This window comes from Belonocnema kinseyi, chromosome 3, assembly GCF_010883055.1.
Source record: "Belonocnema kinseyi isolate 2016_QV_RU_SX_M_011 chromosome 3, B_treatae_v1, whole genome shotgun sequence".
Taxonomy (NCBI): Eukaryota; Metazoa; Arthropoda; class Insecta; order Hymenoptera; family Cynipidae; genus Belonocnema; species Belonocnema kinseyi.
In genome coordinates this window covers 94639348-94661911 of record NC_046659.1, presented here as the reverse complement: position 1 = coordinate 94661911, position 22564 = coordinate 94639348, and the positions used below count along the sequence as shown (strand labels likewise).

General features: G+C 28.3%; 1 protein-coding gene across 4 annotated transcripts in view; it reads right to left on the bottom strand.

The window, feature by feature from the left end:
• Positions 1-2767: 2767 nt before the first annotated feature.
• LOC117169165 (mitogen-activated protein kinase kinase kinase kinase 5) overlaps positions 2768-22564 on the bottom strand; it is a 26027-nt gene continuing 6230 nt past the window's right edge. The window contains exons 8-18 of one of the 4 annotated variants that reach the window (XM_033355381.1): positions 21626-21693; positions 18428-18466; positions 17305-17358; positions 16560-16630; positions 10343-10723; positions 7745-7928; positions 7374-7651; positions 4869-4952; positions 4699-4791; positions 4485-4611; positions 2768-4407 (exon numbers count right to left, since the gene is read on the bottom strand). In XM_033355381.1, the coding sequence (XP_033211272.1) occupies positions 4308-4407; positions 4485-4611; positions 4699-4791; positions 4869-4952; positions 7374-7651; positions 7745-7928; positions 10343-10723; positions 16560-16630; positions 17305-17358; positions 18428-18466; positions 21626-21693 (1479 nt within the window). In that variant the 3' untranslated portion in view covers positions 2768-4307. The remainder of the gene's footprint in view (positions 4408-4484; positions 4612-4698; positions 4792-4868; positions 4953-7373; positions 7652-7744; positions 7929-10342; positions 10724-16559; positions 16631-17304; positions 17359-18427; positions 18467-21625; positions 21694-22564) is intronic. The other 3 variants (XM_033355383.1, XM_033355382.1, XM_033355384.1) reach the window with 3 other exon arrangements.

The following is a 22564-nucleotide window of genomic DNA, read 5'->3' as shown; positions in this document are numbered from 1 at the left end:
TAAAATTTAGACACGAAGATTTGAATCTGATAAGTTTTTATTATTTTTCTTTCATTTTTGGAATATTTTATATTTCAAATAATAAAATGTAAAATGCTAGATGCAGAAACAAATTAAAGAGGTATTGTTCATCTAATTGCTCATGAGAATAAACATTTGTAGTAAAATAATCATTGACGTTCTAAAGTTTGATAAAGTGTTAAACATTAAAAGAAAGAAGTGTAAAAAGATAGTATGAAAAACAGTATTTCTACTTATCGAATTCAAATCCTCAAAGTAATGTTTATCCTGCTCAGATTCTTGGGTTGGCGTCTAAAGTTCTGGGTCACATCTAAGGTTTTTTTTTAATCTGGTCAGTGTGGGCAGGTACATTAATCGCTGTGCTATTCATTCTACTCCTACGAAAGACTAATATTATTTCTATTAAAAATTACGATTTTTTAATTTGCTTCATTAAATTGATTGAATAACAGATGGAACCTGATAGATGAACCAGAATCAAAGCACGAAATTAAATAGAAAATACATTCAAAGCAAAAAAATTGATTAATACTTTAATCAATTTAATGAGAATTCAACATATTTTTCTAATATTTGTTTGATACATAGGTTTACGAGATTTACAAAAAATATTTTCAGAATTTCTCGTTCATAATTTCTTAAACTCTACATCATTAAAAGTTACAAAGTTTGTGAAGATCGAATTTATTTAAAATTGAGTTTTTTCAAAGGAAATGAGACGACATGTAACTTATCGATTTGCCGAAAGAGTTTTTTTTTTGACAAAGTTATGAGTATTTTAATATTAAAAATTGAAAAAGGGAATTATCAAAAAACAAAATTTTCTCTCAAATTTTTTTTTCTCGTCAATACAATTTTATGGTGTGATTAACATTTTTAACAATGCGTTGAAAAATGAATAATGAAGTAAGATCGAAAAATGAGGGAGGTCGATTCTTTTTTAAATGCCGATTTTAGACTTTTTTTATGAAAAAATTTCATTGTTTAGAAAAAATAAATTTCAAAGCATTTTATACATATTTTCGCAAAAATCTGGAAAATAACGCAAAATGTAATAAACTAAATGTGAATTTTGGTTTTCAACAATAAAAATCTCTCTGTGATATCAAGGAAAATACTTTCTACATCAGGAGGAATTTTGAAAACAAATGCTGAGGCTTTCGATTAAATTTACTTTGAACATTTTCAGAAAAGCCGCCATAATTTCATCAATTTAATACTTTTTTGAAAATTTCCAACGGATTTCGAAAAAAGATAAGAAATTCTACCACAAATAAAGGGAAAGAAATGCAAATATTTGATTGAAAAATATCACACTTCTAACAAAAGTTTTGAGCCTTTATTGATAATTCGCGATTCCAATTTTAAAAATTCTCATACTCATAACTTTTCCAACAACAATAAATCATTATGTGTCTTGGGCCGCTCGAAAAATATAATGTAAACTAAACACCTTTAACACTAGAAGTTCAAAAAAACATTACTTTTCAACAACAAATACTACTTCAGAAAAATTGATTGATTCGACAAGTATCAGAATTTAAAAATGTGACTATTTCTTCCAATTTAGATAACTTCGGAAAATTATAATGTAAATATTTAAATTTTACCATTTGACAAAATAAATTCTTTATCGGAAAAGTTGAAAAGAATGTAAAAAACCATCATAGATTATTTAATAAATTTTTAATCATTATTTTCCTACAAAATTTGTAATTTTTTTCGAAAAATACATGGATTTATTTCTAAAACTTCAAAAAATTTTCCTTCCAATTTAGATAAATTTGGAAAATTATAATTCTATCATTTAAATTCTACAATTGAAAAAATATATATTTGGCGGAAAAGTTGAAAATAAAGTAAAAAAACATCCTAGATTATTTTTAAAGCTTTTAATGGTCTAGTTAAAAAAAAATTTTATTTTAAGTTTTAACAAATATCTTAGTTGTTCCCATAAGGCTGGAAAGATTTACGAAAATATGAATACTACAATTTCAATGTGAAAATTAGTATTCCAGAAAAATAACACCAATAAAGAAATCTGAAGAGAACTCAAAATTAAATATGTGCTTTTAAAATTCCCTTCTAAAATCGTGCTTTGATTTTAAATTGGACTTTTCTGGTCGTAGAAAGTCGATATGTGCGCACTGCATACATGACACCGCAAAAGCAATCGCAAAATCCTTGTCCCATTATTGCGAGACGCCACTCGAATGGAAATAAAAATATATTCTTCGATCGCGTTCTATTAATTATCTGTGTATTGTCTTTGTAGGTAATTTAGGAATTGAGTTGTCGCTACCAATGGAAGAAAACTTCCCCTCTGTTCGTAAACCTTAATTTTAATAATTGCGAGAACAAAACTGAACTTGAAATTTCTCATTTGACTTTCATCATAAATTCTCTGAAGTACGCAACTATTGAGTTGAACTATCGAAAAATCGCAAGAACGTTTCTATCGAAATCTGATAAAAGTCGAGTAACCACGAAAGCGAAGCGAAATCGACTGCCAATATATTTTTGTCCTTACAGCGAAAGCTTTAATTTGCGTGAAGTAGATCGAGAAAGGAGTTAAAACCTCTTATTGTATCCCTTACTGGTTTAGAATTAAATTTCAAAGAACGAGGGAGGAAGACACTTTAGATTCTAATTTTTATACAAGATTAGGTTTACAACCTTTGATTCAATAACACGACGTTTGATTGAATATTTTGGTGTTTCTTTGTGCTAAATTATTTATATTTAATTTAATAGTAGTCCTAATACTTTTAATTGAGTGATGATTTATGATTCCATTCATAAATGTAATCGCGAGTTAATACTAAATAAATGCAGTGACGCAACGTGTAGCGAAAATTAAATGATTTTTATGTACACAATTTCTATACACAGCGAATCCTGTAAGTGTTGCGAAAACATTTCAATGTTTTGCTATCGAGGATAGTTTACAATTATAAGATTTTCTTACAATCACGTAAAATGATAAACGAATATAGATTTCTTTCGAAATTTTTAATGAAAAAGGTCAACACTCGTGTACAAAAAGAAGACAATTTTAAAAAGGAATGTTTCGAATATACCAATCAGTTTAAAAAAGACTTTCCAAAGTCTCAGTAACGAAATCTCTTTTGTTCATCATTTAAATCGTAATACTTTCGTCTCTATTTACAAAAAACAAAGCTCCAATCTCTGCTTCTTATTTTTTTTCTCTCTCAATAATACACTCCCTTTTCTATCTTATCTTTACAAATTTAGAATTTTTCAAGAATAAACTTTGGTTCAGAACACGTAGACTTCACATTAATCGACAGCGCTCAACAATACTTCAGTGGCCGATATTCTATAGAATATCGCCTCGTCACCTATCTTCAATTTCAATATAATTAATAATTAAAAACAGTTGTGTAGAAATAAACATGAATATCAAAATCGCTTTTGTTTAACAAAAAAAAAACGTAACACAGTGAAACAATATCACTGTACTTTACTCAATTTGACTCGATTTCCAGCTTTATCGAAATAAGTAATCATCTTGAGATACGAAATCTAGACGGCACCACTGTCCAATTTTCTCTGAATATACATGTGGCGACCTCTATTTCTTAATTCTCATTAGATTTTCGTACCTAACTACAGTGTGAGCTTTCAATGATTTCGATAATTTCGCCCCTCTCATTTTTACTCGTACGTATCCGCTAGATCTATTATATTACATGAATATCCCTTGAATAAGTTAGAGTTGAGTTCCATGAAAAGCTAAAGTATAAGTGAAAATGTGGCCAATTTCTGAATTAATTTCAATGGCACGAAAAATTAATCATTCTCCATCTACAGTCAATTTGTCATTTTCCCGGTCAGGTAGACATCCTGATTCAATTTCTAAAATTGATAAAAACCTTCAACAATCTTTCGTGCCATTTAACGATTTTTTGTTATAAGGTCATCTATCGCGTCCTACGAGTGTCTATGATGCTTTCAATGAATTTTCCGCTTTAATGGAATTAATTAATACTTATTCTTCTAGTTTAGCAATTAAACAGTCTACTTAATACAGTCTGCTCGGAGATTCTGTCGCATGCAATAGATAGAGAAGAATCGCATCTTCGGCGAGACTTTGCAAGGCAGAGACCACAATTTAAATAATGAAAAAATCGCTACCTCCATTACAATTCTTTCATTTCCAAGAATAGCGAATTCTATTGATTTACTCGCAGCTGGATGGAATTATTATATTGATTTGTATAATAATCCTCAATTTTCTCACGGGTATGCTAAAATAAAGAGGTCTAGTAACTGGCTTCATGTCCAGCGAGTATATACAAATCTGCTCCTTCAGTCTCAGAGAGCGTTCCCGTGTGAACTAAATGACTCTCTAACATCACGACTCTGAAAGAAAAAATAATTTAGGACATAGTTCAAGGAATGGAAGTGAGAAAATAATCAAGCGAAAACAATTTTCTTACTTATCGGAACCGAGCAGCCTATAGGTTCGACTTGGATCGCTGATTTCTTGCGTAACTTCTCCATTTTTCAAACTTCTTCCTTGCATTCCATGCTTGTGGAAAGCCAGGACACTATCAGGCAAGCAAACTACAAAAATGTCGTTTTTTAAATGTAAGGAAAGGAGGATAATTATGATTTATCTATTATTTATTTGTGAATTTAATTTTTACTTACTTATGGACTCAATTTGAAAATTAAACTGCAGATCTGAGATCTGCTTTTTGCTATTTCTCAGCTTGCCTTGCAACGTTACGACTTTTATTACGTCTGAAAAAATCGCATTAAAAGGGTATAAATAAAAAGGAAGGAAATACATTTTAAATAAAATTTCTTTTTGAACTCACTATCATAACAGACGAGTATCGCGTCTTTCTCTATCTGCGTAACATTTATCACTTGAAGATTTTCTCTTCTTGGTATCACAGTAGCTAGAAAGACAAACATTATTTTTACTCTTATCATATTTTTTTATATATTAGAGAATGCATAACTATCAGGGTGGCCGCAATACTTAATTTTCAAACAAAAAATATTAAACTTCAAATAAAAACCGTTGATTTTCCAACAAAATAATTTATATGTTTAGAAGATAGTTCGAATAAACGAACGTTCAACAAAACAGTTGAATTATCGATCCAGAAAGTTGACTTTTCAACAAGATACTTCAATTTTCAACAGAATAATTACATTTTCAACCAAAAAGATGAATTTTTAACCAAATAGTCGAACATTTAAACAAAAAAATTGAAGTTTATCTAAAAATAGTTGCGTTTTCAACCAAATGTTTGAATTTCTTAGTAGGAAGTTCGAATAAATGAATGTTCGACAAAACAGTTGAATTATCGACCTAAAAAGATGACTTCTTTAACAAGACACTTCAATTTTCAACAAAATAATGACATTTGCAACAAAATAGTTGACTTTTTTAACAAATTGCCGAATTTTCAAACAAAAAATAGTTGAACTACAACGATGAATTCTCAGAAGAAATGTATTAGTTAATATTTGAATCAAAAAGAAGGAACTTTCAACCAAGATGATTAATCTTCTACAAAAAAAAAATACAAATTTTCAACCAAATAAATGAATTTTCAAATAAACGGTTTAAGTTTCAACCAAAGAGATGAATTTTTCAACCAGAAAGACGAATTTTCAACCAAAAAAGATTTTTCAGTCAAAAGAGAGAAAGAGAAGTTCATCCAAATTGTTAAACTTTCAAGCCAAATGCATTTTCAACTAAAAAGTTTAATTTTAAGCGAACAGTTGCATTAAAAAAAATCAAACCAAGGAGATTAATTTTTTTTAACAAAAAAAAAAGGAATTTTCAACTAAAAAAACCAATTTTCAATCCAAATTTTAAAAGATACATTTTCAGTTTAAAAAATTTAATATTAAACCATTAAAACGAATTTACAATTTTTCAACCTAAAAAAATAACTTCAACAAAAAAAATTTAACGAAGCAGTTCAACTTTTACCCACGTAGATACATTTTCAATAAAAAAATGTCAATTTTAAACAAACGAAATAAACTTTAAAGCAAAGAGATGAATTTTGGGCTAAGCGACGAATCTTCAACAGGGCTAGTTATATTTTTAGTTAAAAAATGAATTTTTAACCAAAGAGATGAATTTTCAACTAAAATGATGAATCTTTAATAAAAATATTATTTTCTAACAAACTGGTTCAACTTTCCGCCAAGTAGTTCAATTTTCAATGAGAAAAAGATGAATTTTCGAAAAAAAATGTAATAGTAGACCGAATCCATTTCAAATCAGACAGGGCACTTAAAATTTCAGAACCTCTCGAGGGTGAAATATGTTGTTTTTTAGAGGCAATTAGGCGATACGTATTTTTCTGATTTTAAAACAGAATTTTTCCTACAAATTTCTGGGTATTTGAATTTTGTGCTTTGTTTTTCAGAAAAACCCTATTTTTTTCTTTAAACCTTTATAAATTTCTGGCTGATTGAGATTTTTTTAGAATTCTAATAGCGTTCATCGTCTTCTTTGAAATCCACTGGAAAATTGAAAAAAGGTTTAAAATTAACAAAATGGCAGCGGTTTTTCTAACAAAATTAAAAATAGATTTTTGAACTCGTTCTTTGATAATGAAGATGTCTGGTAAGTTTGACGCTTGCTAAATCACTTTTGTAGCCAGGAGAATTCTTTTTTGTTACAAACGAATTTACTACTTTTCTTAGAAAAAATAATATATACGACAAAATGTGAAGAAAAAAGTTTTTAGAACAAATTCTGTCTGCAAATCAGAAACATACGTATCGCCTAATTCCCAAAAAATAGTTTTATTTTAAATCAAAAACAGTTGCATGTAAACAAAACCAGAGAATATTCAACAACATAATTTAATCATTCACCAAACAATTGCATTTTTCTCCAAAAATATGTCATTTCTACCAGAACGAATACATTTTTTAAACAAAAATACGAATTTACAACAAAAAAATAGTTGAATTTTCAAACAAGGAATATTTCTGTTGAATTTTTAACACAAAAATATGAAACTTGAAACAAATTTTTTAACAAAACAGTCGAATTTCCAACCAAGTAATACCATTTTTAAATAAAAATATAATCGTCTGGAAAAAACTGAAAAATACTGAAAAAAGTATAAATATAATTGCAAAACAATAATTAAATAACAAGAATATTATATCAGGGTCACTTGCAACATAGAATCTTTTATAAGCGGAATAAAACAATTTTAAATTAAAATTCTAAAATTTTAAATTGATTGTTCTTGACATATTAGAAATTCCTTGAATTTCCCCTCATTTCCGGGGTGTCCCGAAACTACGGCCACCCTAGATTTTTTATATTATTATAATACCTGAACCGTCAATATCCTCGAGTTCGTCGCTATGAAACCAACTCGCGCCCGAGTTCATATTAATTAAATCCAACTTCAATTTATTTTGCTGGTACGCCTGTTTGACAGACACACACACCATCGGATATTCCATTTCCGGGGTGATGATCATTTCGAAAACATTCAGAGGCGAAGGTAAAATACAATCAAAGTGTTTCAGCAACATAAATTTATTCAGTGGATCGTACCACTGCATTAAAAATATACCTGCTGACATTGCCCCGCAGAGATACTTATACCTATAAATAATACAAATGAAGTTTCAAATAAAAATATTTAATAAAATTTTTGGACTAATGAGTTTTTCGAAATAATATTTTGTAAATTCTCACCCGTTATAGGGATTTCTTCCTACGCAACATTTTGTGCAGCCCTTCGTATCTGGGACTTTGGTCGTCAGGGCAAACTTTCTCGGTACCAATCTCTCGGGTATTTTATTCATGTGCAATGAGAACCTATGTGTTTGTTTACTTTGCATTGCTAACAGGTCGTGCCTATAAAGCTGAGGTGTTTTTCCTGAAATTATGACAATTTCACTTTCAATTAAATCATTCTTAATTATAATTTCGAAATTCTTTCAGTTTTAATCAACTGCAGGCCTCATATCCCTCATTTTAAAAAAGAAGGCTATTGCGCGATGAGTAACAGGTTTGAAAGAATAATAATCAGATGATAAGAGGCTAATTGTTTACCATATAATTATTCAAATTTAATTTCATATATTCGATTGTATTTTAATCTGGGCAAAAAATGAAAAAAAAAACACAAATTTGTTTGGTCTATTTTTAATTTAGAGGATTTAAACCCTACATGCCTTACTAATATGTTTAGAAATGTTTAAAATGTTTAGAAATTTGAGAGGTAAATCCCAGAAAGTCTTAAGAATATTATTTAGTTCAAGGGTAAATTTTTCTTTAAAAAAAAACAACTTTCAACAAACAATACTGGAATTCCCGAAATAAAATATATATATGAAATAGAAAGTTCCAAACGTTATAAAAATTTATACAGTTAAAACAATTTCCAAATTAAAAAACTCCTGCATTTTCTAATGTTTCAACACGATATTTTATTTTATATCTTATTCGCAATTAGAATCCAAATAAAAAGCTGTAGTTTTTTCCAGTTGGATTGATATTCGAAGAATTGTTATTAACTTGTATTCAATCAGTTTGTTTTTAAATATTGATTTCTATAAATTTAGAATTCTTTAAACATTGGGATCTTCTCAATTATGACTTTTTCTTATTTAGAATTATTAAAAATCTATATTATCTCGCAATAAGAACCATATTTTAATACTATTGAATACTTTTGAATTTTTTGGCTGTACAATCATTTTAAATGGTTGCTACGGAAGTCCGGTTTTAAAAACTCATGACTTTTCCACGTTTTCCAGGTGAACTATTGAAAAAATTACAGATTAAAATTAAAATAAAATCTAGTCAATTCTACTCCATTTCAACACGTTTCACTGGTAGCAAACTAATTACAAACAATGTCTTGTATAACTATTAATAAATGCAAAATGTAAGGGGGTTATGAAATGAAAATTCTTTTTTAAGTTTTCCCATTTTTGACACAATAAGTAATAACTTGTATCATTCTTAAATAAATTCGTTTGAAATTAAATAATCTGAAATTGAAACATTTTTAATCAGCTCTTAAGCACTGCAAAATTTTCAGACTAAAATTTTGAAAATTTGATAATTTCATTATAAAGGAGTGGAAATTGTCTCATTTCAAATTCAAAACGTTAAAATGACCAATTTGATTTTCAATTGAAGAATATTGGACTGGAATGATTTCATATTACAAGTTTGAATAATTAAAATTTTTTAACTAATATGAATGTTTAGAAGTCAATCTTCTGAAATTCGAGAATTTAAAATTCTTATTACACATAAAAAATGTAAATTTAATATTAAAATTGATTAGAATTTTTTTTCTAAAATCAAAAATTAAATGCTCCGTTCAAAATGGAAAAATTTTCAATTATCACTTAAGAATAAAAAATAAAATCAAACATTTTCAAAATGTTAAGTTACTTTCCTAAATTCGACCATTTCAATTTTAATTGCAAAATTAAAACTTATGAAGGGAGAAATTGAAAATTCAGTGCTCATCATGAAGATTCAGGACTCTAAAATTGTAACCATTCCAAATGAAGACACAACAACACAAGTTCTTACTTATTAATTTCAAACCGTTGAATTTGTAATATTCCATTTGGAATTATTATTCAATCTTAAAATCATCCGATAATATATTTTTCAACTTTAAATAATTCATTTTTGTTAGATCTGCAACTGTAAATTGGACAATTTTAAGAAATTATATTGCAAATTAAAACAAAAAACCAAGATTAGTATGATTCCAATTTTTTAAATAGCACTATTGTAAGCCTTTTAATTGAAAATTATACTTTTTTAAAGTTGAGTTTTGAAATGCTCAATATTTTGGAATATTTTAAAAATACTCCCAAAAAATAGTTTCAAATTGGAACCAAAAAATGCAGAATATTTATATCTAAAATAATTACATTTAAAAAAGACTCAAATTTTTAATGTTTGAATAAAATATTAAACTGTTTAGAAATGCGCATTTAAAATTATGATTTTAAATTAAAATAATTATAGAAAACTTAAAGATGATATATATTATCAAGTATCAGATCATGTAGCATCTAGTATCAAATAACATTCAAAGTGATTGGATATATTTTTTAACTCAAAAATGTACTATGCATCAACAAAAAAATCACTGTCATTTCCACCGTTCACAATTGAAGATTTTTAAATATTGTGAACCTTAAACGTTTAATTATTCTCAAAACGTTGACAATTATATATTATATTATTCCAAGAATACGTAGAAGATATAGTTTATTGCAAATTTATTCTCAAGGATAAAAGATAAAATTATTTTACCTGAAAGAGACATGAGAACGTCTTTAATAACATACATCCAAATCGTTCTTCTCGGATAGAGTTGATCTATCGCAGCATCATGGAGTTCATTAAGGTTCAAATTATAAATTCCTTCCTCTGCAGCGATTAACAAGTGCTGATCCCTCGTATCAGGATGAATCCAACTCGCTGTGCAGTGTACTCTCAATGGACATCCGTTGAATACTTTTGAAAAACAAGCTCCCATATGAACTTTTGGCGTTGGAGGGAGGCCATTGCTAATTGGTCTTGGAGGAGTGTGCCTTTTTCTATCCCTTCTTCTAGGAGGAACCGGTGGCGTGTCCGATAATAAATCTGGACTGATACCTTCCCCATCGCCATTGTCTGCTATTTCCCCATCACCTAAGGATGAATTTAACCATTTATTTACGACTAACACAGAGGATTTTCTGGATTTTTTATTCACTTACAGAAGCATTTATTAAGGAAGCAAGTCTGCAAAATCCGAATATTTATCTGAGAGTTCCATGTTCAAATAACAGGGATCACAGCGGTTCGGTAGTTCAATTTTAGGCAAAAAAGGGGATTTTTGTTGGATCAGGATTTAATTATTAAAAACTTTTTATAACATGTGGGCGTCTCGTGAATATTGAACAAAAGTACCCACTGTCAGTAGCACCATTTCTTTCGCAAGTTTTTAGTCATTTTTGTATATAAAAAATGTTGTTTAGCTAGCTTTGAAAAATCGGTTGATCACATTACCAATTACTGCTGATAAAAATTTATTACAAAAAAGTGTAAAAAGGCCAAAGATTAAAAAATAGACAAAGAACAGAAATAAAAGTTGCTAATGTTTGAATTTTTTTAAATATATTTTTATTAGTAGATAGATTTTGTTTTATTCTTCTCATCAACGTTGTTTAGTGCATTATTTTCAGTACAGAACTCTGAGTGATTCAAAGTATTCTGCTGAGCATGCTAGAAAGAAATAATTTAAAGACACAAAAATGACTACTGGAGAAACTACTTTTTCACATGTTCAAAACCATTTTTAATGTCAATCAAAAAAAGATTGTAGTATAAAAAAGAAATTTAAAAATTATTATATATTAAAATAAGTAGTTGACAAGATACATTTTGTTACATAGGCATTTTGCTGACATGTAAAACCAATTTTTATAACAATAAAATCCTAATTAACTATACTTTTCAAAAGGGTCTTAATATACGCTTTTTTGCATATTATTTTGAATTTGTATTTTCTTATTTATTCAAGTCAAGTTCATTTTATTTATTTTAATAGATCCTGATAAGAAAATACAATTATTTTTGGTAGAAAGCTCTATTTTTGGTCGAAAAGTCTATTGTATTTTTTGTAAAAATTCATCTTTTTCGGTTAGCAATTTCATTATTTGGTTCAAAATTTAATTACTTGGTTAAAAAGCACTTGTGATAGATAATTCAACTATTTTGTTGAAAATTCGTCTTTTTTAGTTTGTAAATTTTTCTCTTTTGGCATAAATGTAATGCTGTTAGGTTAAAGTATCAACCATTACATTTTTAGTTAAGAATTCACGTTTTCGGTTTAAACTTGACATACTTAGTTAAAAATAACTTTTTTGGTTGTAAATTCATTCAGTCAGTTGACAATTCATCTCTTTAGTGTAAAATGTACCTTTTTTTAAATTCGTCTTCTTTGATTTCATTAAGCTATTTTTAATTTAAAATTAAAGATTTTTATGATACATCAAATTTTACATTTTTGTTGAAAATTCATATTTTTGGTTAAAATTGTAATTATTTGGTTGAAATTTCAACATTTTTGTAAAAAAGACATGCTTTTTTTCGGAAATTTACCTGTTTTGTTGAAACAATTTGATTGAAAGTTTATTTTCTTCTTGACTGAAAAATCTTTCTCGGTTTAAGATTCATCTCTTTGCAAGGAAATTTAACTATTTTGTTTAAAATTCGGCTTTTTTTTAAATTGGAAATGAACGTTTTTGTCGAAAGTTTACATTTTTGGGCTTTTTGGATTGAAAATTGAACAATTTGGTAGTAAATTCAACAATTTTTTTAGAAAATTCGTCATTTTTGGTTGAATTTAACTGTTGGTAAATTAAATAAAAAATATTTTTAGATGGAAATGTCAACTACCACATTTTTGATTGAGAATAATTCTTTTTTTGCGAGAATTTAACTACTTAGTTAAAAGTTGAGCTACTTTGTTAAAGATTAATTTGTTGTGGTTGATAAGTCAACTATTTGGTACAAATTCACCTATTTTGTTAAAAATGCAGAATTGATTAATCTTTCGGGCTCGGTTTCTCGATTAAACCGTTGGCGCTTCTTCACAGTAGGCATTTAGGAAATACCTAAAATTGGTAGGATAAAAAAGAATCTTGTAATCCCTTGTGAAAAAAGAACAGGAGAAAATTTGGTAAAGAAATCTCGAATACATGTGCTTCAAATGCTTTTTCACATTCAAGGGGAAAAGAAGGGGAATTAGGTAAAAAAGGGGGACGGACTGTGATTCCTGAAATATAAAAAATCTCGTGTGATCATTTTATTTCTTTGAAATTTAAAAGTTGGATTCACTTCGAAACTATGTTGAACAAGTTTCTAAAAAAAAACTCCAGATTCATCTTTCCAGTTTAGAAAATCCTCTTCAACCAAAAAATTTTATAAACGCCAAGGGTTAACTTTAGGCCCATCTACATAATACACTAGCATTTCTATCCTACAAATACACCAATTTAAAACACAGAACCAAAGCGAAAGCAATATCACATTCTCCTCACATATATTTTCGGAAATATCAACCACTATTTTAGTTCCCTTTTTTTTGTGCCGTACATCAGTCCTGGACCGAGTGTTTTAGATGTTTAAGTAAAATCAAAGCAAGAGTCGTGGGTTAAGAATTGTTATTTTTAGGAAGGAAACAGCATCGTACGTTTAATTTTAGCAATTAGTACATGGCGGCACGTCTGTGGGAAGAGATATGCGAGCATGCTCTGAATTTATGATGCGTGCTCCTACCCTTAGACTGTAGGGATTCGTCTCTCGGGCCACTGTCCGAGAGCGATCGTTGGCGTTGTCCATTGACTGCTGCTAATGACAAGGAACCGCTCACCAGGTTATACAGCTCGTCCACAGAGCTGTGGCGCCTAGGACTTGCTTGCGACCCTAAGCAAGGAAGCACCCAATCTACTTTGTACACTAGTGCCTGCTTACGTTATTGGATTAGGCATTACATACATAAGGCTCTTCAAACATTATTAAATTGATCAAAAGCACGCTTCTCCTTCTGTCCAAAATCATATTCATTTGGGTAATTGGATCATTCCAAAGATTTAGTAAATTATGATTATATGAGGACTAAGCGAACAAGACATTAGATATACCATTATTTGAATTAATTTCTCAATAAATAAACAAATTATATATCTTGAAGAACATAAATTCACAAAGAAAAGGTATCTAGAGAAATTTCGTTTTCAAATTCCCAGATTGAAATTAATGTTTTTCCCGGGTTTTTTTCTTGTGATATATGTGTCACAATTTCGTACCTCATTATTAATTAAAAAGTACTACAAGAAGTTAGAAAAGATAAAAAAATAATATTACTTTATTAGGTTCGGTATGATTTTACCAAGAGGACCGATTTAGGATGAAACTTGTAGAATCGATATAAACATTGCTTGGGATTTTCCTTGAATTCAACCAAGGTCGGAACTTAGAAGAAAAAGGTTTTAAACATTAAAAAATTGGTATACTTGAACAATGGATTTATAAACGATTTTACAATTTAAAATTAGTATAACTTATTTGTTATAGATTCAGATCTTCAAAGAATCAAAGAAAAAATCAGCACAGTTTTGTCAAAACATCGGTTATGTTCGATGAAGTGTACATTCAATGAAATTTTATTTACAGTTTTTTGCAATATTTCTGAAATAGTGTTGAAAATTTTTCAATCTAGTATCCTATATTACTCGCAGAAATGTTATATCTGTTACCCTAATTTGAATTTTTAAAAAATGTATTTGTTTTAATATCAACTGAAATCATTGATTTCTGAACTTGTGAAAAGAATGTTTAATATGCAGTACAAACCAAATTTTAATTAATTTGGAAACATAAATAAAAAGTAAAATTTGAAATAAAATATCCAATTAAAAATATCTCAGAAAACATAAATTCTGTGATGTTCACAAAAATATGAAAACAATTTATTGGAAAAATCCATTTGTTTACTTTGTTGAGTTTTGCATTTTGACTCTAAAACTAATCTCTTACAACATCATAGCCGCTGGACCCGGAAATAACCGGGAATTCTTAAGACCGAGAAAACCGGGAAATGACAGTAAAATTACTTTTTGACCGGGAAGTCTATAGAGATTTTTTTTTCATTTCACAATGTACAACTTATCTACAAAAAGAAAAGCTTAAACAAATATATTTTGTTTAAAAAAATACTACACTGATGGCCTTGATTCTTATGTAAGTCTTTATACTTATGTTTTATGTTTCCTCAATTGTTTTATCGATCTTTTTCAAAATTTAATTTACCTACAAAATATGTTAACCTAGACTTTGTGATAATTTATTACTGAATACTCCAAAAAGCCTTAAAAATATAATTTCTTCAATTCGATTTTATGAAGCTAAGAAAATTATTCGCCAACGTCATAAGCTATTAAATAAAATTAAATAAAACTCAGGTCTGGTTTTCACTTATTGAAAGAAACTAGCTTTCATAAGAAAAAATAAACTAAAATGCAATGGGCTAATCGTAAATTAAGGAAATTGAACGTTTTTTTATTGTTAATTCAAATTTTTTTATATTAGCAGAATATTCTTCCTTTTTCCCAATAAAATGCAGACCCGAAATTAATTTGGTTAAAATTGAATTAACCGATTTGGTTATTAGTTATACTTTGAAATTCGCGTTATAATGAATTTAAAAATTTGAAAAAAGACTAAAAATGTGATAACTTTTCGAAATAAGTATAATTTTTTAACCAAAATAGTTTTAGTTGAGTTTCTATCCTTATATTATCCAGATGTTTAAAAAATTCAAAAGCAAAGTACCATATAATTCTCACAAGACCTGAGAAAAAATTTGAAGTGAACTTAGTTTTTAAAAATAAGTAAGCATTGCACTTTGGGAATGAAAAAATCTGTTTTTATCTGAAGCTTTGCAGAGGTTATCAAATTTAAACAATTTGTTCTCACAAGGTTTTGATTTGAGAAATTGAATTTTCCCATTTTTAGTTATTTTTGGCACACATCTATTTTTTAAAAAAGCTAATGAAAAATTACGAAGAAAATCATCAAAACGACCCAATTACAAAAAGTTATTACGTATGATTCTCAAATACCAATGACTATTTTCCACTGTTTAAAATCTACAAAATACCTGTAATTTCGAAATTAATGTTTGAAAAAAAGACTTGCCAAAAAGTTTGCAAGATTATTATTGAGTATTCTTGAGTATGTTTGCTTTGACGCAGACACACCATTTTTAAAATAAAAACACATCAAATTCTGTCTGAGTCTGAAATGTGACTCATGCCGTGTTTAAATGTAAATTGTATATCTAGTATCTACAGAGAAAACTCACTACGATTAGTGTAAATTGAGATTTTCTAAATGCATTAATAAGAGACTTGAAACATAATCTAATGGTCTTTACAAACATCGAAACTTATTACAGAATGAACCACATCACAATGAAAAACATTACGGAACTGAAGCGAGTAATGAACATTAAGTTTGCTTCATGACAAATTTTAAATAGGGTTCTAAAATTATAGTTATATGAAATAAAAAATGAACTATAGAACATTTCTTAGTACCTTTTTAATATTATAATTGCAAAAATGTATTGAATAATGTCAAGTTTAAAATTCTGATTGAGATCTCTGGCAAATTTCAATGTCACAAAATAATATTGCATCGAAATTAGAATCGCGCCCAGCCTAGATGAATACAAATATAGATTTAAATACAAAAGAAAACAAAAGAAAAAATCTATCAAAACATCTATTTTTAAGAAAATAAAATTCCTGAATAATCCAAAAAACAATTATTTTAAACGGGTAGGACCGTGAAATGGCAATTTTAGAACACTAATACTCCATTAAAATGATGTTATCTACTGCTATGCCTATTGAAAATTTCACCACAGATACACACGCACACACACAAATCAGCAAATTAAAATTTTTCGACTTACCAGATATGTTACTGTAAAACCCACGATGTACCTCGCAATCATTCGAGGACTCGCCAAGAGGTAAGGTAGCTCTGAAATAATCAACAAATACATTAATTAGATTATAATTTTAGTTATTTTCACTCATTAAAAATCTGCTTTATTCTCCTCTATTTGTTTGTAATAATCTCTCTTTGTCATGGAATCTTTGTGATAATTTTTAGAATGTACAAAATATTGATATTTTTCTACTTTGAAAAGAATATAACAGATTTCGTAGATGTTAATCACAATTGGAAAATAGCTTGCAGAACAATGTGTAAAAAAATAATGTATGGAATAACAGTATGATGTTGATTGGTGTATTGAAACAAGCTGAATAATATTAATGAGAAGATGCTCTCAAGCGTTTTAAAGCTCATTGGTGCGATTCGTGTAAAAAATAACTGGGTTTTCATTTGCACTAAGGAATGTTTTCATGGCGCATTTTTTCTGTGTAAATAAAGCAAAATGAAGTAAAATATGGTATGATTATAATTAAAAAAATGTACGTTAAACAGGAATTAATTTATTAGATGGTATTTTTTAATTAAGCCAATAATGAATGGACAACATTAAAGGAGAAAACAAATGATAAATTTTGCAAACTTAATTGGGAGCTTAAAACTGAAATACAAAATAACTTTGCAGGAATGAGAAAAGTGTATATCAACTAAATATTTGCGAGAATTTTAGACCTTTTAGGGCTTTTGGATTTTTTACTTACTGCAGGGAGTACAGCTGGTCGCAATGCCCACCAACCATCGACATTGCGCTTCCCCTGCACATATAAAACCGACATTACATGGATAAGCTTCGAAAATGGGTTACCGTTGAATTTGGGAAGTTACTTGTTATTTACAAACTCTGTTAAAATAAAAAAATGTACAGGATTTATTTATGGCCATTTAAAATCAAGAATAGTCTATCAAAAATAAGAAAGAATCGAATCAGATTTTAATTTTATAATTATAAAAAAAATATGTCGAATTAATTACAATAATAGAATGAGAATCCAAAAATTTCAAGTGTTTTCAAAGAATTATAATGAACCGATGTCTTAAAAATAAAACTTGAAATTCCAATTTTTGAGTTTAAAATAATATTTCTTTAAACACTTCTGTAAACTTGGATTCCCAATACTAAATAATAGTGATTTAGGATAGAAAGTTTGGGTGAAAAAAAAAGAAAAAGACGAAGACAAAACCTTAATTTTAGTTACCTCCACAAATTTAAATCCGAAACAGGAAATTAGTACCCAAAAAAGAGAAGTTCTTTTTAGTAAGAACCATTTTCCTTAAGCCCAATAAAATAGACGACTCAAACGTAAAGAATTTTAACACCGAACAGATTTACGAAAAGGAAATTATTCTAGATTTTAAATAACGATTATTTACAATTAGTCACTGAACTGACAATCAATGTCGAGAGCGTGGGAAAAAGCAAGAGCCGAAGCATCAAGCGACTGACATTTACAAAAACCATAATTTCAACTCCGAAATAAAAAGAGTATACGCTTTAGAATTCAAAGAGTCGAAAATTTGATAATCATATCATATTCATCCTGAAAATGTTTAAATTAGTTACTATAATTTATAAAAAAAATATTGGCTACGAGTGCATTAATTAAACGTATTATTAAAATTTTTTAAATCTAGTATTTTATAAAGACGTGCATACAAATAAAACTAGCGTTTCGAATGCTGATAACTAGCGTTTTAAAACTTCATACGTAAGGCCATTCGCGAATAAGAGATCATTTAATATTTTTTCTAGCTAATAATTTTATGCGCATTCGGCATTAAGAAGCGTAAGTGCAAGGTGCAAGGGAAAAGGTTACCTGCCAATACCTTAGCAACAACTCCTCATCAATGTACTGCAAAAGACTCCTGTTGGGAGAAATTAATAAAATTACAAACTGATCAGAAAAAATTAATTCTACTAAGGATAAATCAAAGGATAAGTCAAAGAAATTAAGTAAAGGTGTCAAGAATAACATAGAATCTAAATTATCATTATATTTTTAAAACAGAAACAAAGAGGTTTACTAAGGATCGATTATATGTAGTCAGGGGTTGTCTATAAACTACCGTACCAATTTTGGGGAGGGGTGCAGCCGACTTTACGCTATACTAGGTAGGTCCAAAAAAACTTTTTCCGAAAAGGCCCAGGATCCCCTCCTTCCGATTTTCGAGGTGCTGGGAGAAAGAGATTCCTTTTTTTTCATAACACAGGCATCGAAAGTTGGATCTTCGTTGCCTCATGAGCGGGTCGAAAGTTGTGTTTTCAACCCTAGACTAAAGAGCTGAAACCAGCGACTGCGAATCACTCAAGAGGCAACGAAGGTCGAAATTTCAATGCGCTTGTTATAAAAACAAATATTGTTATTAACTTTTTGTAAATTGAATTTCAGTCACATCTTAAGAAATTTTCAAGGAATAATTTCCACCCAATAAGTGACAAGTGTTCAAGTAATATTTAACTTATTTTTACTGATTAAAAAAATTATTATTTGTTTAGTAAATGGTATGTACCCTGCAAATCGCGAAGAAGTAATATTTTATGTGTAAGACGTTTAGTGGTTAAATTTTTTTTCCTCCCAACAAATTATGAAAAGTTAGTATTTTCTGGAATCAATGACACACTTAATGAATATTTTTTGTTTATTTTCAAATTGTATAAACAATTAATTTTTCTTGATTTGTTACCAAAGCTTGTATCATACACAATATTTAATTACTAAGAAATGAATAAACTTTCAACGGATTATATGGTAAGTAAAGGTTAACGTTGGTTTCAAATCGATTTTTTAAAATAAATATGGTTGTCTCCTTCAATTATAAACATTTTCATTTTTATGTATTCATGAGGTGACAGATAACCATAATCAACAAAAAATCTATTTTTTTTAATTTAACCAATATTTACTATAGACTCTAAAGAAACTTTCTTAATTTCTTAGTAATTAAATACAAAAATCAATTTTTTTTAAAAACCAAAAATTAGTATAATAGTTTATAGATGGCCCCGTATAATTGGTTAAATATTGTAATCTGATATATAAAAATTAATAAGAAGATTTTACAGAACACCAAAATAATAGAAAAATATATAGGTTCGATTACTGAAACGTCCTAAGAATTTTGAAATTACTTTTGTTCAGTGTATTTTTTGTTGCTTTCGACGGCCGAGAAAATAAAATAAAGAAAAGTAATAGAATATGGCAAACTTAAATTTCAATATTATTTTAAACTCTTAGAGATAGCAGTTATCAGTGCTGGGGAAGTAAATCAATAAGAGGGTTACCTACTCTTGTGAAGTTATAAAAAAATTTAATAGAATTAATTTAGACATTCAATTTTTAATTATGATTTACCAAATTAATAATTTGGTTAACATTATTTTGATAGGCTTTTACCGGCATGCTCAAATAGTTATAAGTTTAAATTATTATAGATACATATACAATTTTAATTTTACGAACTCTTTCATTTTGGAAATATTAGGATTGAAAAGCTAATTTAAGAGGTAAAAGATTTTAATTTTTAAATCCTCTCATTTAAAAATCAACAAATTACAAAACTGAACTAATTAGAAATATGTAAAATTTAGTCAGTCTAATGTAAATTCATTTGTTCTTACAACACAATTTTACCCTAAAAATTGTTTTTTCAAGTTAAAAGAATTTTACTCAAACTCGTTACTATTAACGAATTACTCCCCAACACTGCTAGTTATATATAAATTATGACTAATATTAATCAAATAGTACTTACGCTACTACCGATTATACATCATGATCTCAAACTCGACATGCAAATCGTGCAAACTTGAATTTAAAAAAACTACCATGCTTATTTATCATATAAAACTGGAACTGAAGGTTCGACGTAAAACTGTATTTAGAAAACAAATGTCTACAAAATAATTATAATACTTCAATGCCACAGCCGAGCCTCCAGCTCAGTATTTAAATACCTCATTATTTACAAAACTAAATAATCTACAAAAGAAACCTCAAGCATTAAAAAGCAATTTAAAGACTTTCCTATCTGAAGATGTTACAGTATTATTTTCAGCGTCTAAAGAGTAGACAACATTGAATTTCCGGCTCTTTTTAATCAGCTTAATTTAAAATATAAAACCTGCTATGTTAGATCTTTAATTATAATGTCAGGTTTAATCGTAAAGAGCTTCACACCAAGCTAATCATTCTCGATATTACCTGAGACTCATATGAAATATCTCGGTGCCAGTTTTGCTTCGACGTGAAAGTCTACTGTCTCTCATAACGTTACGGCCAAGTTGACTAATGCAGAAATAAATGTTTCTACTTTCAACAAAATACGAATCATTGGAAAGGACATATTTCCTCCTCTCTTTTTTTTTAGAAAAATGCATAATTTTAGTAGCAGATTTTCCCGAAATGTGCTTTGCTATTTAACTAAAGACTTAATTTCAATACAATTTTTTTGTAAAATTTGAACAAATTCTTTGAGCAGTAAAACGCAAATTTTCAAATTATTTACATAGTCCGTTGCAAATTATTTTCCAAGCGATTAATGTGGCCTACATTCCTGGACATAATATTTGCAATAAATGATGGAAGAAGCAAGGAAAAATGCATATAATGTGCAAACTTAATATTTAGGAATATCAACCAGAGCATGAGGACAATTTGGCATAGCTCTTGAATTTAAGCAATGATTACAATTGCTGCTTTGGCAAATATTCGATCGCTTCGTATTCAAAACTTTCTGAGTGAACAAAAAAAAATCTGAAAAAAATAGTTACAAATAAAATTGAGGTCGGCAGTCGCACGACAACAGTTTCTAATTTATAACATTAATTCTAAAATTTGAAAAGCTTTGTACAATATTCAAACTTAAATTACATAAAAAACGGTCTACTATATGCTAATTGTAATAAAAAATTGCTAATTTAAAAAAAAAACTAAGCAGCAATTACTAAATTAGTGAAAATTTACAAGCAACCCTTCCGAAATAGCGATCTTAACATGAGTGGCGGAAAAATTTAAAGACACTTACTTTTCCGGCACATCTTCGAAAGCTGTTCCGATGCCACAGTCCGGATGCACATCACAGTTGTGGACAGTCTGGAAAAGTGAGACGAATATTGAATAAAAATACCATTAAATATTTTCACAGAAACGATTTTTAAAATTCGAGATCTGATTATGAAAAATAAACGACAAAGAAATATCGTAATACAGGGCGTATGCATTTTTTGTTTTATAAATTATTTTCGAGAAAATAAGTTGTTTGAGACGTTAAAATGTATTAATCATATTTTTGTATGAACGCCGTCAACAAAGCAATTATTACTTACGAAAAAAAGTTCTATATCCTTAACTTTAAATTTTGAAAATGAAATTTACGAATAACAAAAATCAGAAAAATCATTATGCAAAGTAATAAACACTTTTGAATTTCCAATACCCTTTCACTGTTAGATTAAAACTTTACAATTATTAAATGAATTATTGACAACAATATAAATGATTTACGTGAGTGCATTTCGGCGAAAATTAGAATTTATTTTTAATCATTTTAATAGAAAATTATAAAGTTTAGAAGAGAACTTGAACTTACTGAAAATGTTAAGCCACATTAATTTTTTTCATGAGAAATGATTGGTCTTAAACGAAAATCATTATCAGCACTCCCGATTTTGAACAAGTTTAGGTTATTTTGTCGTTTTACACTGGAAATTCTTATTTTTAAACAAAAATCACTATAATTCAATCAAGATTCAGAATCTCTGTACAATTTTGGATTATGCTGTAGTGTTTTTTCAGGAATAGGTATTTTTAATGGCAAAATTATATTTCAAATAAGATTGACAATTTTTAAAGAATTGTAGGTTATGCTGCTGTTTTAAAGAAGTATTTTTAGTGAAAAACCATTAGATTTTAAAGAAAATTAGAATTTGTAAACCATTTTTTAAGTTAAGCTGGAAGTTTTCAC